The 22700-nt window shown below is 40.6% G+C and overlaps 1 protein-coding gene across 1 annotated transcript; it reads left to right on the plus strand.

Moving 5' to 3' along the window:
- The first annotated feature begins 1968 nt into the window (after window positions 1–1968).
- On the plus strand, window positions 1969–21673 carry LOC123663380 (signal peptide peptidase-like 3). The gene is made up of 9 exons (XM_045598068.1): window positions 1969–2039; window positions 9172–9323; window positions 9894–10013; window positions 10732–10908; window positions 17665–17827; window positions 18115–18251; window positions 18965–19080; window positions 19307–19465; window positions 21335–21673. Exons 1-9 carry the CDS (start codon window positions 1969–1971, stop codon window positions 21410–21412), a joined length of 1173 nt encoding a protein of 390 aa, XP_045454024.1. The 3' UTR covers window positions 21413–21673.
- Window positions 21674–22700: the final 1027 nt, after the last annotated feature.

Raw genomic sequence — 22700 nt, forward strand, 5'->3', positions numbered from 1 at the left:
AACGGGCAAGAGGAATTTATGACAGGATTCAGAACAGGATAAGAAGAAACAAAATAATATATTTTATGATGAAAAGGAAAATAAATAAAAAAACAAAAAAAAAACATATATGGGATATAATATTAAATATTTATATCCCATATATGTTATGTATATGGGATATAATATTAAATATTTATATCCCATATATGTTTTATAGGTTGCGGAATACATTGTAAATTAAAATCATTCCCGCTACCCGGGTCCGGAGGTTCCTTTATTCTATAAATTAAATATTTACATACACTTACCAAAAATAGAAGAAAAACAAACTAAATAGGTACAAAACTAAAACTAAATAACGTCGTTTATGAACCGATTTTGATAATTCTTTTTTTGTTGAAAAGGAAATAACCTCAGTATGGTACTATGATAAGGAAACCAGGATCTGATGATAGGATCCAGAGGGATCGAGGGAAATCTTCAAAAATCATAGTGACGACTAGTGCGTTAGTTAATTTTTTTCGTCTGCTTAAATTGTATTACTTGTCGATGTAGTAGAAGTCGGTTTTTTCGTTTGCGAGCAAACACGATTATAATGACTTGTTTTTGACTGGCAATAAATAGTTCAATATCCATATCTAATATGCGTATCTATCAGTGTCTAAACAAACACCTATAATAAGTCCCGTCTATCAGTTGCGTTCCATAGCTTGTTTCCAACTTTGTGATACCATGAACATAAACCGATTGCTTATTAGAGTAAAAATAAAAATTTACTGACTTTAAGCTAGAGAAAATTGGTCATGGAAAATATTCCATTATATTACTTTTCTAACAGTTTGTGATGATCTTGCAAAAGAGTTAGATTGATATTAGTTAATGATAAAGAGAAAACAATTGTTTGGTTGGACCGTGGTTTTAACTTAAGTCATGAAGTACTAATATACCTAAAAGATAAAATTTTAGTGATAAGGTCTTAAGCTAAGATTTTACTAAAGCATCTTAAATCTTTAAATTTTATTCTATATTTATTGACTCTTTGACCAAGTCGACCAAGAAAAATTATTACAAAAATAAAGTAAGAGAAGACAACTACTAAAGTGTACCAATAAAATTAAATATCTATGGTCAAACTATGGCTGTCGAGTGTCGATCTAGGACCGTATAAAGTAGCGTTGAATTTAAGTTAATATTTTTTGCGTAAAAATTATGTTCTAATATAAGTTGAATATTAATTTATTCGACAAATATTAAGCATGGCATTGTGCGGCTGATAAGTGTTGTGACTGAGGGGCGGTTCTCGTCCTTGGTTAGTATATTATTGTTGTATATTTTCTTCCTTGAGTGCGTTTGCTTTATACAGCTTTTTATTTTACTTATATTGCATAAATGCAGCTAAATATTTTGTTTTCATAACGCGTACTTAAGTTACTTTCGCGATACGTGTTTTTGTCACCGATTATTTGTAGTTTATTCATTCCCTTTCACTTCAACTCCACTGTATTCGTGCTCTACTTATTATTAAATGTTTAACGTCCTTTTTTTGTTTCCATCAAAAACGTTACTTTAATGAATGAGTTAGTTGAAGTGACTTGTAATAACAGTACGTGATTTTGTGAGTTTAATATAAACTTTAAAAAAAAACGAATTTTATTTATGACCTACTTGAACAAATTTGCTATTTTTTTTTATTAATTGCTATAATTTTTTAAAATTTATTTCTCCAATCCACCTATATTATAATTAACAGTATTACCGTTACTTTTTTTTGTTCAGTTTGTAATATTAACAATGTAAGGAAATGTGGATAAATTCCCATACATGAGACACAATTGTCAATCACCAGTTCCTACTAATGAAATAGTAATAGAGTGGCAAAATTATGTTAAATTGTAAATTTAAGCGAAACTATTTATTTTCCAGTGAGTTCCTGTCAAAGCCGCCCTTAGTAAAGGATCTCTGTTGTTAATCTAATCACCTGCAAAGATGGCACAAGTAGGAGCTAATATGGAATATCAAGAATATAAATGGGCCTACTCAATTATGGATTCTTCCAAGTGAGTTTTCTATAATTCTTAAAGCGATGTGATAATCAAAAAACATCTCAAATCTTTAATTAAAAATGTTTCAATCTTAACTCCTATGTTTGATAGTACACATTATGTTGAAATTCTTTATTCTTTTATGGTAATGTTAAAAGAATTTAATCAAAAATAATGCTTAAAATTATAGAATAATGTATATAAACCTTAACTTGTGTCTGTGTAAGTACTAAGTTATTGAACAGTAAACGTCCAAAGATGAGTATAAGAATAGGTTTAGTAGTTTCAGAGTTATTTTTATTATTTAAAAAAATAAGCGTATAGGTGAAATAGGGTATTCCACGATGTTTGAAAAAGTACTGAAATGTTTATTTTCCAATAAAAAGCAACAAAAAAATATATTTCGACAAAATAAACACGCTTTCATGCTATAACATTAAATTACATTTTAAACCTTTTTTATTTCCACAAAAAACGCTATCAGCCATTTTGGTGACGTAATATGGTTAATAACAAAAGTCGTGTATGACGTATATAAGACCGAACTCGTTCAATACGTCAAAAATTCAATACCTTATATACTCTTTGTCGTTCAACGTTAACAGCTACAAATATTAGGTGTTTTTGTGTAAAATAATGAATTACAATAGCCATCGTTGGTGTGTTGTGTCTAGCTGTACAAATACTAGCATAAAAAAAAACTAACAAGTCTTAATTTGGCAGTAACATAAGGATTAAAACATAACCTAACACTTTATAACATTATTTTTCAAATTAGGTATACCTACATAAAAAAACAGTATAATATACCAATTAATACTAACAAAGATGTTTTAACATTCCGAAATTCGGCAGAACAGAAGTCCGGGTTACATGCAAAAAACTTTGCAACCATCATCAAATCAATTTTTGGCAGATTCGTACTATCTGCTTTTACAAAACCTTTTTGCATTTAAATACATAAATAGATACTAATGAAATGCACTAACGAAAGAGAAACGAAATCTCCGAAACAATAACACCTAGAAACTTGAAATTTGGCAGATAGGTTCGTTATAGAGCGTAGACATCCGCTAAGAACGGATTTTACGAAACTCGACCTCTAAGGGGGTAAAACGGGGGTTGGAAGTTTGTATGAAAGTTCTATTTTTTTGAAGTAAGATGCTTGATATTTAAAATGTATGCTCTATAAACGATGAGAAGGTGTTCAAATAATGTATATTTAAAAATCAACTTCCTTTTGAGTTAAAACGGGGGATGGTAGGTTGACTCACTCATCACGAAATCTCCGAAACTATAACACCTACAAACTTGGAATTTGGCAGGTAGGTTTCTTATTGAGCGTAAACATTCGCTAAGAACAGATTTTACGAAACTCGATCCTTAAGGGGGTAAAACGGGGGTTGGAAGTTTGTATGAAAGTCCTATGTTTTTGAAGTAAGAGACTTGAAATTTAAAATGTATGCTCTATAGATGGTGAGAAAGTGTCCAAATATACATAAATATATATATAATAAATAATACGTCGTAATCTATATATATAAAAGAGAAAGGTCACTTGACTCAGTCATCACGAGAACTCAAAAACCGCTGGAAGGTCCATCCATCCAAGATGGACAAAGATGAAATTTGGCAGAGAGGTAGATTATAGTTTGTAGATGTCCGCTAAGAACGAATTTTGCGATATTCCCCCGCTAAGGGGGTTTAATTAGGGTTAATAGTTTGCATGAAACCTATGTATGCAGCAGCTATAACTTATATATAAGAAGCCTGAAAATAAAACTAAAAATGTGTATGTGTGTAAAAATGTGTGTAATGTGTAGAGAGATTTATAAAAATAATTATTAAATTATACTAAATTGTGCCTTTGAAAAAGTTACTCAGAGTGATAAGTATTTCAAGTGACTGAAATAAAAAAATAATTTGCATTAAGCATCTTAATAGTAATGCATATCTTCATAACCACGCGGACGTAGTCGCGGGCAACAGTTAGTGTATTATAAAACAAAGTCACCAAAAGCGTATGTGATCGATGCCCTCAAAATCTACTGAACGGATTTTCATGCGGTTTCACCAATGGAGAGAGGGCTTCAAGAGGAAGGTTTACGGAACGGCTAAGCCGATTTTGATGAGAGTTTCACTGGAAGTTTGCCGGGAAAACTTTGTGACAAGCTGATTTCAACCCAATGTGCCAACACGCCAATGTGCCAATACGCCAACACGCCAATACGCCAACACGCCAATGTGCCAACACGCCAATACGCCAACACGCCAATGTGCCAATACGCCAACACGCCAACAGTCCAACACGCCAACATGCCAACACGCCAATAGGCCAATGTGCCAACACGCCAACACGCCAATGCGCCAACACGCCAATGTGCCAACACGCCAACATGCCAACACGCCAACATGCCAACACGCCAATACGCCAACACGCCAATACGCCAACACGCCAATACGCCAACACGCCAATACGCCAACACGCCAATACGCCAATGCGCCAACACGCCAATACGCCAATGCGCTAACACGCCAATACGCCAATGCGCCAACACGCCAACAGTCCAACATGCCAATGTGCCAATACGTCAACACGCCAACAGTCCAACATGCCAATACGCCAACACGCCAATACGCTACACGCCAATACGCCAACACGCCAGTGTGCCAACACTCCAACACGCCAATACGCCAATGCGCCAACACGCCAATGCGCCAACACGCCAATGTGCCAATACGCCAACACGCTAACAGTTCAACATGCCAACACGCCAATACGCCAACACGCCAATAGGCCAATGCTCCAACACGCCAATGTGCCAATACGCCAACACGCCAATACGCCAACATGCCAATACGCCAACACGCCAATGTGCCAATACGCCAACAGGTCAACACGCCAATACGCTAACATGCCAACACGCCAATGCGCCAACACGCCAATGTGCCAATACGCTAACACGCCAATGTGCCAACTCGCCAACATGCCAACACGCTAATACGCCAACACGCCAATAGGCCAATGCGCCCACACGCCAACACGCCAATACGCCAACACGCCAATACGCCAATGCGCCAACACGCCAATGTGCCAAAACGCCAACACGCCAATGTGCCAATACGCCAACACGCCAACAGTCCAACACGCCAACACGCCAATACGCCAATACGCCATTGTACCAACACGCCAATACGCCACACGCCAATACGCCAACACGCCAATGTGCCAACACTCCAACACGCCAATACGCCAATGTGCCAAGACGCCAATGTGCCAATACGCCAACACGCCAACAGTCCAACACGCCAATACGCCAACACGCCAATACGCCAACACGCCAATACGCCAACACGCCAATAGGCCAATGCGCCAACACGCCAATGTGCCAATACACCAACACGCCAATGTGCCAATACGCCAACAGGTCAACACGCCAATACGCCAATGCGCCAACACGCCAATGTGCCAATACGCCAACATGCCAACACGCAAATACGCCAACATGCCAATAGGCCAATGCGCCCAAGAACGATTATGTTAAAGGAGCTAAGTTTATCAATTATATGATTTGTATTTAAAATGAAGTGTTCCAAGATATGTTTCTGTACCGGAGGGGGAAAAATAAACGGTGCAAATGTACAGATAATCAGTTTGACCATTGGTATTTAGCAGTTCATATTTAACCCATAAATCCTCACAGTGCGATATACAATTTATGTGGAGTAATTGTGAGATTTTTCCAAATGGGAAGGCAAACATCTTAACCTAAGTGTATTGATATAATATATGATATGATATTTGAGAGCCAATTCATTGACGAAAGCAATCTATAAAATATTACGCTACAACGATTAATAAAATAAAAATATTCCAAAATCGAAAAAATGTATCTCTTTTCGTAGCATAACAGATGAGATAATATAAAAAAATTATCCCAACTGTTATGATAAAAATAAGACATGATAAATATTTATAATATTTTTTATGCAACTAGGTCGCCAAACAAGAGTACGGCTCACCTGATGGTAAGCGATTACCAGAAGCATTGCAAGCGTGTTGCCGACCTTACCCCGAATCTCCCCCAGGAGCTCTGGTCACCTTACTCACCACAGAAACACAACAATCATTTATTTATACTAACCTATATAACCATTTATCCATTCCGTACTCTCAGTTATTTTATAATATTGAAAAATTAAAACGAAAAAGGTCCAATGAAAATAAAAAAAAAATACATTTAAGTTGTTACAGAGCGAGCAATGAACACTTTGTGACTGTCACAAACAAAATAAAACTATATGTAATTATTATTTTATTTATTTATTGACAATTGACTTATCTCATATATAAAATTCGCATTCGCATATCTCATATATATTATGTCGCGGTGTGTGTAGTTGAACTCCTCCAAAACGGCTTGACTGATTCTCATGAAATTTTGTGTGCATATTGGGTAGGTCTGAGAATCGAACAACATCTATTTTTCATACCACTAAATGTTAATAGTAACATTAGTATTACATTAGGGTAGTCCGCTCCTAATTTTTTTTTAATTTTTACATAAATTATATATTCTTTATTTTATTATGATTTGGCATTGAAAAATACATAAAACCCAAAATTTTCACCCTTCTACCACCAACCCCTATTTTTAAATAGCTAGTTTCAATATAATAAAACAATAATGTGCTTTTGTGATTCCAAATCAGAAATTTAAGTGTATTTCTACATAAAATTTAATTTTTTTCCAATTTTATAATTTATTTTTCACTACCGAAAGTACCCTATTGCTAAGATATTCTGTAATTTTATGAAATTTCTGAAAAACTAGGTACAATTCATGTAAATAAATAATTTTATGTTATTAAGCAACTTTAAATGATTCTAAATCAGATTATTAAATGAAAACATGTACAATTAAATTAAATGAAAATAATTTATGCCTACTTAATAACAGTCTACATAGAGTCTAATCTCTAAACTATTTACTAAGTTAGATACAAGATATGGCAACAATAAGTATTATAATGTACACTCCTTTTTTTTGTGGAAATTTTCTTCCAATAGTGAAAAAAGGGTGAAATATGTGAATAATTTGATAATTCTTTTTTATTTGAATTCTGGTGCTTGCCGTGTGGTACTATTTAAATTTCAGTGTGATTGGATGAGTAGTTTTAGTTTTAGAGAGGGATATATCTCTCATAATGTGTATATTGTACTATACTTATCAAATAGCTTTGCCCGCGACTTCGTCTGCGTGGAATTAAAAAAAAAAATTCAAGTTTACCAAATAAATAAATTTCTAAAATAAAAGTAGCCTAAGTTACTCCTTACTACATCAGATATCTGCCAGTGATGTACCCGTCAAAATCGGTCCAGCCGTTTCAGAGATTAGCCGGAACTAAGAGACAGACAAAAATTGTAAAAAATGTCATTTTGGTATATGTACCGTGTATACATAGTAAAGGTTATTTTAAGATCGCTTAGACCGAATATAAAATCATCATATCAAAATTTCGATCTAGTGAGTACATCGTTCCATAGCTTAATTGGCTAAAGCACCGACACGGTAAGTCGGAGACGCAGGTTCGATCTCCGCTGGAATGGTCGATTTTTGATATGATATTAAAAAATTGTTTATTTTAAGATTACAAAAAGACAATTTTTACAGTAAACATGTAACTATGAAAAAACCAATTGGATTTAACTTAAATGTAACTTCCATATTACTTATTCACGATTTTCCTGCTAGAAGTAGTAATTATTAATTTGATCTGCTTGGTTAGTAGTAATATAATTTTTATTTGTTAGATTTATCAATTTATTTTGTAAATGTTAAGGATGTAGTTATATGTTAGAGGAAAAGCCTTGAATAATATTACGATACTTACACTAAGATGTAATAATTTTGCTTATGTTTATTTATTAATTGGGGGGTCGCAGGAATATTAGATGTTAGTCAATTTCTTGGAGTAGAAGGTGCTCTTTCTGATGAATTACTTTTTCGAAAAGATGACCCAAAGGAGGCAAACATAGCAGAAGTCTGATACTGTGATTTCATTATGGCATATGAAAGACACATATTGTAATAGGGGAGCCCACGATGCTAAATGGGTATTTACTCGAGCGTCATAAAGACCTAATAGGTTGCATAAAATGTTATCTATACTAATATTATAAAGTTGAAGAGTTTGTTTGTTTTAACGCGATAATCTTAGGAAACTACTGGTCTGATTTGAAAAATTCTTTTAGTGTTAGATAGCTCATTTATCGAGAAAGGCTATATATCATCACGCTAACCCCAATAGGAGCGGAGCATCAATGCAGAATGTTTCAAAATCGGGGGTTCTTTTTTCCTTTTGAGAGCTTCCGCTGCGTGCGCTGCAAAAACGGTTAAAGTTAGAGATAATAATAGCGTGATGTTATATAATTTGTTTGAACGCGCTAATCTCATAAAGTACTGGTCCGATTTGAAAAATTGCCTAAAGGCTATATAAAATCACGCTTCGACCAATATAGGAGCGAAGAATCAGTGAAAAATGTTGCAAAAACGGAGATTCTTCTTCTTCTCCTTCCCCTTCTTCTCCTTCTCCTCCTCCTCCTTCTCCTCCTCCTCCCCCTCCTCCCCCTCCCCCCCTCCCCCTCCCCCTCCTCCCCCCTCCCCCTCCTCCCCCCCCCCCCTCCTCCCCTGAAACTAACCAGAACTAGAAAATAAATATATAATTCAACATTTTTTTTTCAAATTGTGTTGCTTCTATAATATCCGAAGGAACTTCGTTCCTACGTGGTGTCCCATGACACCACATAATTTTTTATATATGTATGTATTATTTATGTACCTAAGTCGGCTGTTATTTAAAACGCAAGCATCAAGTTGCTTAACTTAGGAACAGGTGACCGTGTGTGCATGTTGAAAATATAAGTATTTAATAAATAGTGGAACTGGCAGACATCATCATACAGACATACCGACAGCAGAGCCACCTACTGGGTAAAGTTGTGTTTTCAAACTATTCACGAACCCATTGAAATGTACACAAAAAACTTCAACTAAATCGGTCCAGCCGTTTAGGAGAAGTTCGTGACAAACACCCGTACAGATGAATTATATTACATATTAAGGTATATATTTCTTTGTTTCAGAGTATCTGCATGTCTAATTTCAATGCTGCTGATAGTGTACGGCAGCTTTCGTTCCCTGAACATGGAGCGTGAGGCGAGGGAGCGAGCGGAGAAGGAACGAGAGGCGACTCTGCTGGGCGGGAAGCCCTCCACCGCCTCGTCTGCGAACAACAGTGAGTTTTGTTCGTTACAATCAATGACTGCGTGACGAGAGTTTTATGAAAAGTGGGATCGGGCGAGGCGAACGGAAGTTGAGAGGGATATATAAAATAGTGAAGATATGTTACAGAACCCGTAACTATTCAAAGTTCATGTTACAATGAAAATCTTTGGCAGGAGACGACGCTATGCCATTTTTAATTCTTACTTGGTCATAAAAATAAATTAGTACTTTACACTAATTCTGGCGTGCACTATAATGAAATGCTGGTTATGAATTTCGAATAGAGTATCTTTAATAGCACAGATAATAGAGTATAGCATGTACAGCCACAGAATATAAATATGAATACTTTTATAACTTTATTTTGAGATAATTACAACAAAGACGATAGAAAGAGGATAGTTACGACAGTGTACCATTTACCTATAAATAATTAAGAAACTTTTTAACCTACATTTGTAAAAGTAAATGTGTGATTAATATGTGATTTACTTTAATGCAAATCACTATTAACCATCCATATAATATAATTTTCGATTAAAATTTTAAACAAATCCTTACAAAAGTGTTATAATTCCAGATGTCCAAACACTAAGCACAATGCAAGCGCTGTGCTTTCCGCTGGGCTCGTCCGTGGCTCTGCTCATCATGTTCTTCTTCTTTGACTCCATGCAGACGCTAGTAGCGATCTGCACAGCAAGTAAGTAAAGGACTAGAGAGATTTCTGAGTCTTTTGGATTGGCTCATAAAATATATTTTGGTATATTTTATCCCTAGACTCTTTTTGGGCTTTGTCTAGATTCTAGCGTATTAAAAATACTTTATTATTTCTAAGTTAATAAAAAATCTTCGTAAATTTGTAAGTAAACTAAAACAACTTAACAAGTAAGAAATAAATTAAATGTTAGGGGAAAAATTTATATTATTTGTTTTTTTTTTTCTATCTTTTATTTATTTATCATATTACATCTAAATATGGTATACTGTCTTAAATAAAATTTGTTATTTTAAAAGTTACGGTGATTTCGAATGTAATTATAGTCGTCGAATGTATAGTCCTTATTGAATTGTATACCTACACTTAAACCCGGCTCTTATTCGATATTGAACGATTCGTAACACAAACACACACACGCGCACAACAAACACACACTCGCGCACAACAAACACACACACGCGCACAACAAACACACACACGCGCACAACAAACACACACACGCGCACAACAAACATACACACGCGCACAACAAACACACACGAACGCGCACAACAAACACACACGAACGCGCACAACAAACACACACGAACGCGCACAACAAACACACACGAACGCGCACAACAAACACACACACGCGCACAACAAACACAAGCCCGTACGCACAGCCACAAGCCCGCTCAGTGGCGCCCGCTGCCCGCAGTAATCGCGTGCGCGGCGCTGGCGTTCCTGCTGACGCCGCTGTGCCAGTACGCGGCGGGCGGGGTGGGCGGCGCGCGCGTGTGCGGCCGCTACTCGGGCCCCGAGCTGGCCGCCGCGCTGCTGGCCGCCGCCATCGTGGCCGTGTGGGTGCTCACCGGCCACTGGCTGCTCATGGACGGTCAGCTCAAGACTTTTTTTTTAACTCCGGGATACTGTTTAGCCGTGGAACGTCTAAGGCGGTGGGAGTGTAGGACTCGTCGATAGCGACAGAACGGATTACTCGCTAAAACCCAGCGGAACCCTCGTTGGAGTGGGTTGCCACGAAATTTCTACGTGGCTAGTAGTCTGGTAAAACGGGGAACGGCGCTTGGTACATGTTTTTTTTTTTTTTTTTTATGTCACTAGGTCGGCAAAAAAGCGTACGGCTCACCTGATGGTAAGCGATTACCGTAGCTTATAGACACCTGCAACACCAGAAGCATCGCAAGCGCGTTGCCGACCCAATGCCAGGAGCTCTGGTCACCTTACTCACCAACAGGAACACAATACTGCTTGAAAACAGTATTATTTAGCTGTGGTCTTCTGTAAGGTCGAGGTACTTCCCCAGTCGGGCTGCTCCATATTTTGAGCAGGAAATTCCTGCTGTGCCCTACCTCAGTTAAGCTAACATGTGGGGACACTTCGATCACTTGACTGTCTAATTGACGGTTACAGGGCTCTATGTAGTTCAACTTTAGGCTAGAAACACAAAACAATCTATATAATTCATGATTGATTGATTGATTGATTTTCAACGGGCTATTCTCCGCAACTCGACGACTTAGTGCGCCTATTTTGCGTGGTAGGCTGGGGGCTTCATTCATGCCAGCCTAGCTCCTTGAGGAAGCCTAGCAGACCCCTTGCGTTGCCGACGACTTCCCGGAGCGACCTCGGTGTCCCGAGGTGTGTCGCCCTGTAGTTCGCCACACTACCGCATTCCAGCAGGATGTGTGTGGCCGTTTCTTCTGCCTCCATGCACGCTCTGCATAGGGGGCTGTCTGTAACACCTAAATTGTGTAAGTGTTTGTTGAGCAAGGCATGTCCGGTAACAGCCCCGACCAGTAGTCGGAGCTGGGCTCTCCCAAAGCCGCGAAGTTTGCGGGACAATCCTGGGTTGATCGTCGGAAGAGCTTCCTTGGTCTGCCTGCAGGTGGTTAGGTTTGTCCAATATTCTTGGTGCATTACCTTGGTGTTGTGTCGCAGCTGGCTGCGCAGCCATCCGAAAGGCAGGGGTAGAATGGGTTCGGGTCCGTAGACCCTCATCTCCGATCCATTCCTCGCCAGTCGGTCAGCCGCGTCGTTGCCTCGCGATCCACTGTGGCCCTTTATCCATTGGAGGATAATGGTGTTTGTTTCACTTACCTTCGTCAGAGCTCGATGGCACTCGTATATTAGCCCCGATGTCATGGTGTCGCTCTGTAGGGCTTGCAGGACCGATCTGCTATCGGAAAGAATACGGATTGGAAAACCCTGTACCTCTCTAGCCGTGATCGCTGTTACAGCCATTATGATTCCCATACATTCCGCCTGAAAGACGGTGTTGTGGATTCCCAATGGCGATGACATGTTGATATTCAGGTCTTCTGAGTAAACCCCAGAACCTGTACCTGTTGATGTTTTCGACCCGTCTGTGAAGATTCTCAACTCCCTGGGGTTGATACCTTCCCCTGGGTCTTCATGTAATTGTATTCTATATTTTTTGTCGAATACGTACTGTTTGGGTATTCTGTCGGTGACCGCTTCGATGAGCGGTTCCCTGTTCGCCAGTACTCCAAGTATACCTGTATGTGTTACTTTTACGTTTCTCCATAGGTTTAGCTTCCTGAGTCTTACCGCGGCCGCTCCCGCCTCCTGTTGGATAAACAGATGCAGCGGCGGCAAGTTCAGTAGGGCTTCCAGGGCCGCAGTCGGGGTGGTCCTCATGCAGCCCGTAGTCGCCATGCAAGCTAGCCTTTGAAGTCGTTGTAGCTTTGCTTCGCCGGTGATTAGTTTGGTTCTCGGCCACCAAACCACTGCGCCGTAGCTGATAATTGGCCTGATGACGGACTGGTACAGCCACAGAGTGATTTTCGGGGATAAACCCCATCTTTTACCTATCATTCTGCGGCACTGCCAGAAGGCTATTGTGGCCTTGTCAATCTTGCTGTTGAGATGGCTGCTCCAGTTCAGTTTGCTATCTAGAATGATTCCTAGATACTTCACCTCCGAGCTGAACTGCAGCTCCGTTCCGAACAGTCTAGGGGGATTGTAGTTCCCCAGTAGTCGTTTGTTAGTGAACATTACCTGTTCCGTCTTTCTGGGATTGACGGTAAGTTCGTTGTCTATGCACCATCTCTCCACAATCCGTAGCGCCTGTTGTGTAACATTACACACGGTACTGCTGACTCTGCCGCTAATTAGAATGGCAATATCGTCAGCATACCCGATCGTGAAGTAGTTGTGCTGGTTCAGTCTGGTTATAAGGTCATTCACCACTACGTTCCACAGTAGTGGGGAGAGCACCCCTCCCTGTGGACATCCTTTAACCACCAGTGCATGTTGTGTCCCAGATGATGTAAGTCTGATGACTCTTTTACTGAGCATGTTACCTATCCAGTCAACCATTACCGGGTGTACACCGTGCTTAACCAGGGCCGACGAGATGCTGGTGAAGTTGGTCATGTCAAACGCACCTTCTATGTCGATGAAGGTGCCGAGACACATTGCCTTGTTTTCAATGGCCTCTTCTATTTTGCTGACCACTGCATGTAGAGCTGACTCTGTTGATTTACCTTGGCTGTACGCATGTTGGTGTGAGTGTAGGCGTACTGTAGCCAGGGCGTTTTCTCTCAGATCCCGTTCACACAGCCTTTCGAGGGTCTTCAGCAGAAACGATGTTAGGCTGATAGGTCTGTGGGATTTGGGTTCGGAGTAGTCACTTTTTCCCGGTTTGGGGATGAAGATTACCTTTACCTCCCTCCACTGCTTTGGCACGTACCTGTGAGCTAAGCACGCTACCAAGACAGCGGTAAGCCTATGGGTCAGTTGGTTGCCTCCCCACTGCAGAAGTGCTGGGAAGACCCCGTCCAACCCTGGGGATTTGAAGGAGTCAAAGCTGTTGATAGCCCATCTAACTTTTGGTGGACTTACTACCTTGAGTGCATACTCCCATTGCTCCTCTGTTGGGGTCACATCCTCTTCGAGCCAATCGACCGACCGCATAATGCGGCAGCCTGGAAAATGCGTTTGCACCAAAATGGTCTCAGCTTCTTCCAGCGTGCTCGTGAAGGTGTTGTCTGGCTTTCTCAGGGAGCCCCTCAACTGGCTAGATTGGTTAATGAGAACCTTCCTTACCCTGTTGGCCTGTTCGCAGGTTTCCACGCTGCTGCAGAATTTGCGCTACGAGTCGGTACTTCTATACCTTAAACGTTTCTTGTATCTGGACTTGGCCTTCTTGTACTTGTCCCAGTCCAGATCGGCGCATGTATTCATTGCTCTGTTTAGGAGTCGCCTTACCTTTTTCCTGAGTCTTTCCAGTTCAGGCCCCCACCAGTTCACTTTGTTCTCCGGTGGGATTGATAAGGGACATGCAGTTTGGTAGGAGTCTATAATATTGTTAGTTATCATATCTACCTGTTTTTCTATCTGTCCTGTTCCCTCGAGTCTGTCTGGGCATGTCTGCTCGCTGAGCAGCTGCTCCAGTCTCTCGACGTAATGCACGCGGTTGGTTTTGCGTGGGTTACGTCTAGGGACTGCTGGGACTGTGTTTACCTGCACGTCGAAGCGTATCCATCTGTGATCTGAGCACGATGCCTCGTCGGATACGTGCCAGTTGGAGATGTTTACAGAGGCCGCTTCTGTGGCTAGTGTTAGGTCGATGATTGTCCTACTACGTCTGTTCACGAATGTGGGTTCAGAGCCCACGTTCATGATCTGCAGATTAGTCGTCATCAGATATTCAACTAAGAGCTTACCTCTTTCGTTTGTTGTTTTCATTCCCCAGAGGATGTGATGTGCATTGGAGTCAGTGCCTACAATCAGTTGCAGTCCGGACTCTTCGCAGTATGTTGTCAGCCGTGCCATGTCGTGCGGCGGTGGCGCGTCAGCCTCTGGCATGTAGACCGACGCGATCACCATCTCCGGCAGGCTGTGATCTTGCGTTCTGTGCAGCTTAATGGCACAGAGATCTCTAGAACAAAAGCTCGTCAAAATTTGCGCCTGTATATCCTTAGTGATGTAAATACAGGCCCTGGTGTTTTCCGGGCCCGTATGTGCAATGAGCTTACCTCCAGCATTCCGGAGTCCGCATACCATGCCATTTCTGACCCACGGCTCTTGGATCAGCGCAATGGCTGTCGTGTTAACCTCCAACCATTTCCGCATCTGAGCCGTCGCGGTCATGCTATGGTGGAGGTTAGCTTGGAGGACCTTACAGGACGAGTGAGTCGGGTGAGCCATCTTCAGATAGCCTCTCCCCCGCCTCCTCCGTCCCTGTCCCCCCTATGGCCAGGTTGCCCAGGCCAGTTAAGCAAGCCCCTTCCTCCGACTCCCGAAGCGGCTCTACCACGACCACCGATTCTTCGGTCTGGAGTATGGGGCTCGACTGCCTCGTAGGGGGCGGCTCAGGAATGGCCGGGATTGCTCCTGACCCTTCTTCCTTCGCCTGCCCTACGCTGTCATCTGTGCCCTCCACTTGGTCTTCACGCCCCGTTGGCAGGTGCTCGGCGAATTTGCCCTTTGGACCCTGGAATTTTACGTACACCGACCCCAGCAAATAGCAGAGTCGGCGCTCGCGTTCAACCAGGGTCTGCACCACATCCTCAGGAGCGCTAAAGATCAGGAACGTGTTACCGTCCTGTCTATCGACCTTGTGGAGGACCCAGCTGTCTACCCTTGCCCACTTGTTCTGGAACCGCAGCGCGCGTCCCACCTTCCAGATGTCCGGTTGTTCACCCGGAAGCAGAACGCCGCAGCGGACCAACTTGACGAGGTCGCGCTGTCGCTTGACCGTCAGTCTAGCACCCGTGGGCAAGGTGAGCTCCGAGACTATGCGCGTGAGGTATCCCACGGTATCCTGGTCACCACACCACAGTTTCAGAGCCCCGTTTGCGTAGGTCGGTTTACCCTGAAAGACAGGGTACACCGGCTCGTCATCGGTCGCTTCTATGGAGTCCTTGAGAAGGCGCTCCTGTAGAAGGACCTGTATCTCTTGTGCGGCTTGTGCAGTCAAGGGCTCACCGGTCGCAGTTGTTACCGCAACCAGTAGGTCCGACTGCACAGCCGCAGCATAGGGGACATGGGTTCCGTCCGCTAGCTTCGGCTTTTTGGGGTCCCCCCTCGGCGACTGAGAGTCGTCGAGGCGAGCCCTTTTGGCCGGTGCCTGGGACGTACTTCCATCCCCCGCTTTGACCTTCGCCAGCGCCTCGCCGCGTTGGGCGCGACCGGTTGCCTGGTTGCCCTGGCCACCTGCCGCCCCCTTCGCAAACTTGACGGACCCCATGGGTTTGGGTTCTTTGGCTAGGGCCCTTCTTTGACGTTGGCGCTGCCTCTTGCTCTTGCGCTTAGGCTTAGGTTCGCTCCCTGGTTGGGAGGACCCTGTACCACCCACGCGTCCCGCCGACTTGCTGGGTTTCCCCTTGGCTTGTCGTCGGTCGACAAGAGTCCACGCCTCGTCAAAGCGTTGGAGGGCAGCCACCTCTTCCGCCGTCCGGGTTCCGGGTTGCCCCGGTGCCCTGTCGGCAACAAGGATGGCACCCTCTGTTGAGGTCGCCGTCGACGTGGACGGCCTAGGTTCCTCCGGTTTCCCAGTTTCCCCTCGGCCACCCACGGACTTGCGTTTTGTGTGTGGTGGCGCCACCTTGGCAGCACCACCCCCGTGTTTGTGTGTGTTTGCTGAGGTCAAGGTCGACTTCGCTGCCTTGCCTCCGCTTGTGGAGGAGGGCGGTCCCAACTTCGTGGTACCGCTCCCCTGTTGTGTCTGTTGAAGTTGTGGTGAGTGTTTGGTAGACGGACCCGCGTTCGCGGTTCTCGCCACCAGTGAGGTACCATCCGGTTTCCCTTCAGGTCCCTGTGTGGGTTTGGATCTGTTTTTATATAATTCATACAGACATTTGTAATATGTGGGAATTGAACCATAACAGCAGACGCAACAAACAGTACTGTGACCGCTGTGTTAATCTGAGGTCATAATATATTATTAGGTAATTTGGTTAAATTGATCCATATTGTTCATTTTTAAGATTCTATCACGAACACGATTCAGCCTATAACATCTCACTGCTGGGCATAAGCCTCTTTCTCCATGCCTACACGGAGAAGAAGGGTTCTAATAATGTAGTAGTAGTAAATACTAAAATATTCCTTACGACCCAGATTCCAATAAATTTTTGTGACAGAAAATGCATAATTAAAACTTAACCATGATCCTCTGATGTATTTTTAAAGAAATAAACGAGGAATTATAGATAGCAAGTAAGTGTATATATAAACACAGATCATAATAATTAAGGTAAGGTGCAATATAATTAAAAAAAATAATTATATCTTTTTGCATGTAAGATATCAATTAAGTTAGCGTAATTTTGGTCGGTGGACCACGTCTGCATTAGGGACACTAAGTTAGAATAATTGGTTTTCTTAATGTCAGCTGCAGTAGTGTAGGTACCAAGTAACGATTACTAACAAAAATAAAAATTGGAATAACAGAAGCACGGCATTATAAGCTTGTGGATATATCTTTATATATAAAAACAAAAAAAAAGAAATACGAGTTCTCCAGTTCATTCATTCCAGTGCCAGTAATTCTTAAAAACTATAAAATATTATCTGTAATAAACTTATGCTCGATGATAGTACAGATAACTTAGCATTAACAACAGCAATAAAGATAGAGAACTAATAGAGGAGGTGTTCGCAGCGATGGGCATGGGCCTGTGTGTGACGTTCATCGCTCTGATCCGGCTGCCCTCGCTGAAGGTTTCCACACTGCTGCTCACGGGCCTGCTGCTCTACGACGTCTTCTGGGTCTTCTTCTCCTCCTACATCTTCACCACCAATGTTATGGTCAAGGTGGCGACGAGGTGAAAAGTAACATTTTTATTTATTTTTGAGATACTAATCAAAAAATGTAAACAAAGCACTGAGCAACAACTTCAAGTGCTACAATTTAAATCGATCTTCTGCATGTAACGTCTCACGTCAGTAACTGCCAGTTTCGAGCGTCTATATCTGATTTCGTTCGCTAAGGACATATCCTCTTACTAGCGAACGCCATTAGACATATGTTGTGTTAAGGCGTACGTAACGCGTACGTCACGCGTACGTCATGCGTATGTCACGTGTATGTCACGCGTGCACTCGTGCTCAGGCCGGCCGAGAACCCCATGAACGTGGTGGCGCGGCGGCTGCAGCTGGGCGGCGCGCTGCGCGACGCGCCCAAGCTGTCGCTGCCCGCCAAGCTCGTGTTCCCCTCCATGCACCACCAGGGACACTTCTCCATGCTCGGTGAGACTGATTCATATTGTATATGTATTAGGGACCTCGCTGGTTTAAGATTACTTAAACATTCAATTTTATAAAGATTGGGTTTTCTGGAAGAAAGTGCTAAATAGCAATAAGTCCCACCATTGTGTACTTCACTGTCTGTGACTATCTTAGCTGTTGGTTCAGCATTAAAAATATAGCCGCTCCCTCTCTTCCCGTGGGTGTCGTAAGAGACGACTAAGGGATAACACAGTTCCACTACCGCCTTGATACTTAAAAAACCGACCGATGGCGGGATAACCATCCAACTGCTGGCTATAAAATACACAGGCCGAAGATGGGCAGCAGCGTCTTCAGTGCGACAAAGCCAGCCCTGCGGTCACCAACACGCCTACCCAGCGTGGTGACTATGGGCAAAACATATGAGTTCACTCCATTTTTGGCGCGAACTTGCGGAGGCCTATGTCCAGCAGTGGACTGCAATAGGCTGAACTCATGTGTTTTGCCTGTAGTCATCAAATTTTCAACTACCCACATTTAAATATTTATCTCAAACATGTCAGTGGTTTTAGAACAAGAGAGCAACAGAACTAGTTTGGATCAGGTGTGTGACGAAATTACTATTGCTTTTAATCACACTTGAATTTTGACATGATATAAAATATATTAACTAAAATACTAATTTAAAGTAGGCTAACTAGATCTCATTATTATTGTACGGATTTGCTTTCCAGGTCTCGGGGACATCGTGATGCCAGGCTTGCTGCTGTGTTTCGTGTTGAGATACGACGCCTACAAGAAATCCACACTAGTCTGTCAGATGGGTCAAGTGCCTGGTCCTCGGTCCATGGTGAGTTAAAATATTATATAGATATTTTACTATTAGGTCCTTTCAAAAATTTGCATGAAGTATAACAGTAACAAAGAACCCTCTTCCACCCCTCCCTTCTACTCATATCACCGTACATACCTAGTTATCAGTACCATATAACAAGAATTCTCACCTGTCCATACAATTTAATGGCAGTCACGGATGCAAATAGACTCCCTTTGTCATGTGTACTTGTGTGTTACAGGGCTCACGGCTGACGTACTTCCACTGCTCGCTGCTGGGCTACTTCCTGGGGCTACTGACGGCCACGGTGTCGGCCGAGGTGTTCAAGGCGGCGCAGCCCGCGCTGCTGTACCTCGTGCCCTTTACGTTGCTGCCGCTGCTCACCATGGCCTACGTAAAGGTACAGGTCCCCTCGCAGACTACTGGATCTGACATACTTGCACTGCTCGTAATTATATATTTTTAGACTTTTGTCAAAGAAGCCAATGTTAACCAATGGTAATATTAGTATAAATTCATTGATGTATTTTGTCAATTTGATCCTAGCATCGGGCAGTGGTGTGATGTTTTGGATTATGCTCCAACTCTTGTACCATATGTAAAGGAGGAATTTTCCATGAGGAACATTTGCATTGGGATGTTTACAGGCCGATTCATTTCTTAGTGAGATAATATTGATCAAGTACACTCACATGATCTGATCCACTAATACCTTCATTATGGCACTCATTTGATTTGATCGTCATTTTTAACACGTTCAATGCCACTAAGATTTTCATGATGTCTTCGCGGATGCCGCATACATTTCACGTTGGACTCGCCAAGCGAGTCGCCGGCACTGCAATATAATTTGAATGGACTCGTCACGCGAGTTCACTGGCATTATGTAAGGGTAAAATTTATCTTTTGTTATTATTGTGGCCGGCTTAGTCGCCGTAACGTTTGTATCGGAAGTATAAAGTATTTGAGGACTATTAAGTGTGTTTTAACTTAAAAATATGGTAAAAAACTCAAAGGATAAAAAAGAAGGAAAGTTTGTTTCGTAATTTAGGCATTGGTTCTCAACTTTTTATACAGTAGTTAATTTTAAGGTTATATTTTATACTAATAATATTTCTGAAAGGATTCTTTCTGAGCACTTATGGGATGAACTAAAGAAAAGAGTAAGGGCAAGAAACGCACCGCCGACAGGTCTAAGAGAGCTCCAAACCGCAATCAAGGAAGAATGGGACAGCATACCGCAAGTGTTATTCAGGCTGGGGGGGGATACCACGTATTAACAAATCATTGTCTTTGAAAAAATATTTTTTTTTAACCTTTTATACCTGCTCAAAATCTTACAAACCGAACTACCCAAACGAGTGAATTTGGGTAATTCTATTGTTTTGTTGCTATTGTAATGATTTCGAAGGTCAAAGCTACATATAATGGGTTTTTAGAAAGCTAACAATGTGTACTTCAATTTAATTCAAGTTGTATTTGCAAACAACATTAAATTAAAAAAATACTTGCGGTCAAAATTAAAATGTAGGGGGGGGGGTGCGATTTCTTTGCTCTCGAGTGTATTTCACTCACTCACATTTCATAATATCATGAAATTAAAAAAAACTTATGTTAGTAAAAAAAATCTTTTAATTTTCTTCTAAACGAAACTTTTCCTAACAATAACAAACACGAAAAACAGAATTATCCAATTTGATATTAGATTTACAGTGAACGCCACATCAACCCACTAAAAATCAAACATAAAACCATAATTTTGTGTTAATAAAACCGTAATTTATCTGTTATTTAGATGTTTGTGATGCTTTCATTCTGTTTTAGGTTCATATTATAAGTAGTATCCAAGCTATTAATTTGACGACCTTAAAGTTTGAGAATCTGCGGCATTGAACTTGCCTAGCGAGTTCATGGCATTGCAGAATATTTTTTTTCTTTTAAATGTAAAAATGTTCTTTACATCCAGGCCACCATGTAAATGTTTAAATAATATCATATTAAGTCTACAAAATAATTTTGAACAGAATATACAGAAGCGTTTTGAAAATATTACCTTAGAAAGTGGAGCACGTACTCGAAAATATTACCTAAAAACACTGAACTCGCCACGCGAGTCACCGGCACTGGAATAAAATTAACGTAAACACGCAGGGCGAGTCGGTGGCACTGAACGTGTTAATTATAGTGATCGAATTTGTTAGGGTGATTTTTTCTACTAATCTTTACTAAAATATATTTTTTAAGTGTATTTTTGTTTACATTTGTTCAGGGTGATCTCAGAAGAATGTGGAGTGAGCCGTTTATAGCACCTACCACAGGCAAACTAGGAGCCGACTTTGATGTGTGACTGCCCTCTCAAATTACATAGGAACACAGCCAGAGGCAACGACAATTTCAGTTAGGTCTTACGTCTACTCCTTAATATTTACCAATTTAGACATTTGAAATGTTGATTAGTAATATACAGGAAGTAGATACAAAAAATATAGTCAAGCATTATGTGTTAAAACACAACATAATAGGCTGCAAGTAAAGCCCTTTTATTATGAAATTAGATAATCACTTACGAATATGAAATATTTGTTAGAATAAAGTCGAAAGCATTTAACTGTTCATTGCTATCGGGTACCTTGTAATAGAGCAACTTGCTTTACAGACCTAACTGTAATACGTATTGGCTTCATAGACAGACTTCTTTATGACAGAGATGACACACGAAACAAAAGGTGTATTAAGTTAGTAGATATGCTTTATTTGTTATAAAAACGTTGATAAGTTACGGGGACAGTAACTGTTAAGCAAATAAGTTAGACAAGTGAAAATATATGACTAAGAATGTATAGATTTAATGTTATTACTAAAATACTCTTACTCATTGTTGAATGAATCTAAAAAGATATTTTCGGTGATAAATGTGTGCTTTGATAATGTTTTTTTATAACATCTTTATAAATATAATAAGTTGTAAATCATTATGCAAGAAACAATTTTATTTTTATTATGATGCTATGAGAATATGCATGTGGTTAAAAATGGGAATACATTGGTTTCATCGTCCCATTAAGCATTTTATTTCCTTTTATAAAAACACAACATGTGTTGTGTTATCTGTATAAATAAAATATCAAACAAGGTAAACGATTCAAATATAGTTTTATTATAACATTATTTTATGTTATAACATTAATAAATATTATTTACAAATTTAACACTAATTATATAGAAATTAGTGGTATTTTAAATTTTTTATGTTATATTAAGATTTGTTCTAAATGAATTGCAATGCAAATGATAAATAGTGGTGTTTTAGTTGTTATTAAAGTTCTTGAGAGTTTTGGTCTGTTACATAATTGTCTCACACCTCCTTTCTAAAAGAAACACCCAACGTTTAATCTGTACTAAATTTAAAATGTCAAAAAAAAAAAGAATTTACTTTGATTTGAATAGAATATAAAAGTATGCATATTCTCTATTTAATAACCAATTGTTTACGTGTTAATTTTCGTTTTAAATAATCTCAATAAAACAAATTTGTACATGACATATATTGTACATATATTAATTGTTTTCCATTTCAGAAAAATGCAGAATCGCTTGTAAATACTTCATTTATGAATATTTTCAATGAAAGCAAA

This window comes from Melitaea cinxia, chromosome 20, assembly GCF_905220565.1.
Source record: "Melitaea cinxia chromosome 20, ilMelCinx1.1, whole genome shotgun sequence".
Lineage (NCBI taxonomy): Eukaryota > Metazoa > Arthropoda > Insecta > Lepidoptera > Nymphalidae > Melitaea > Melitaea cinxia.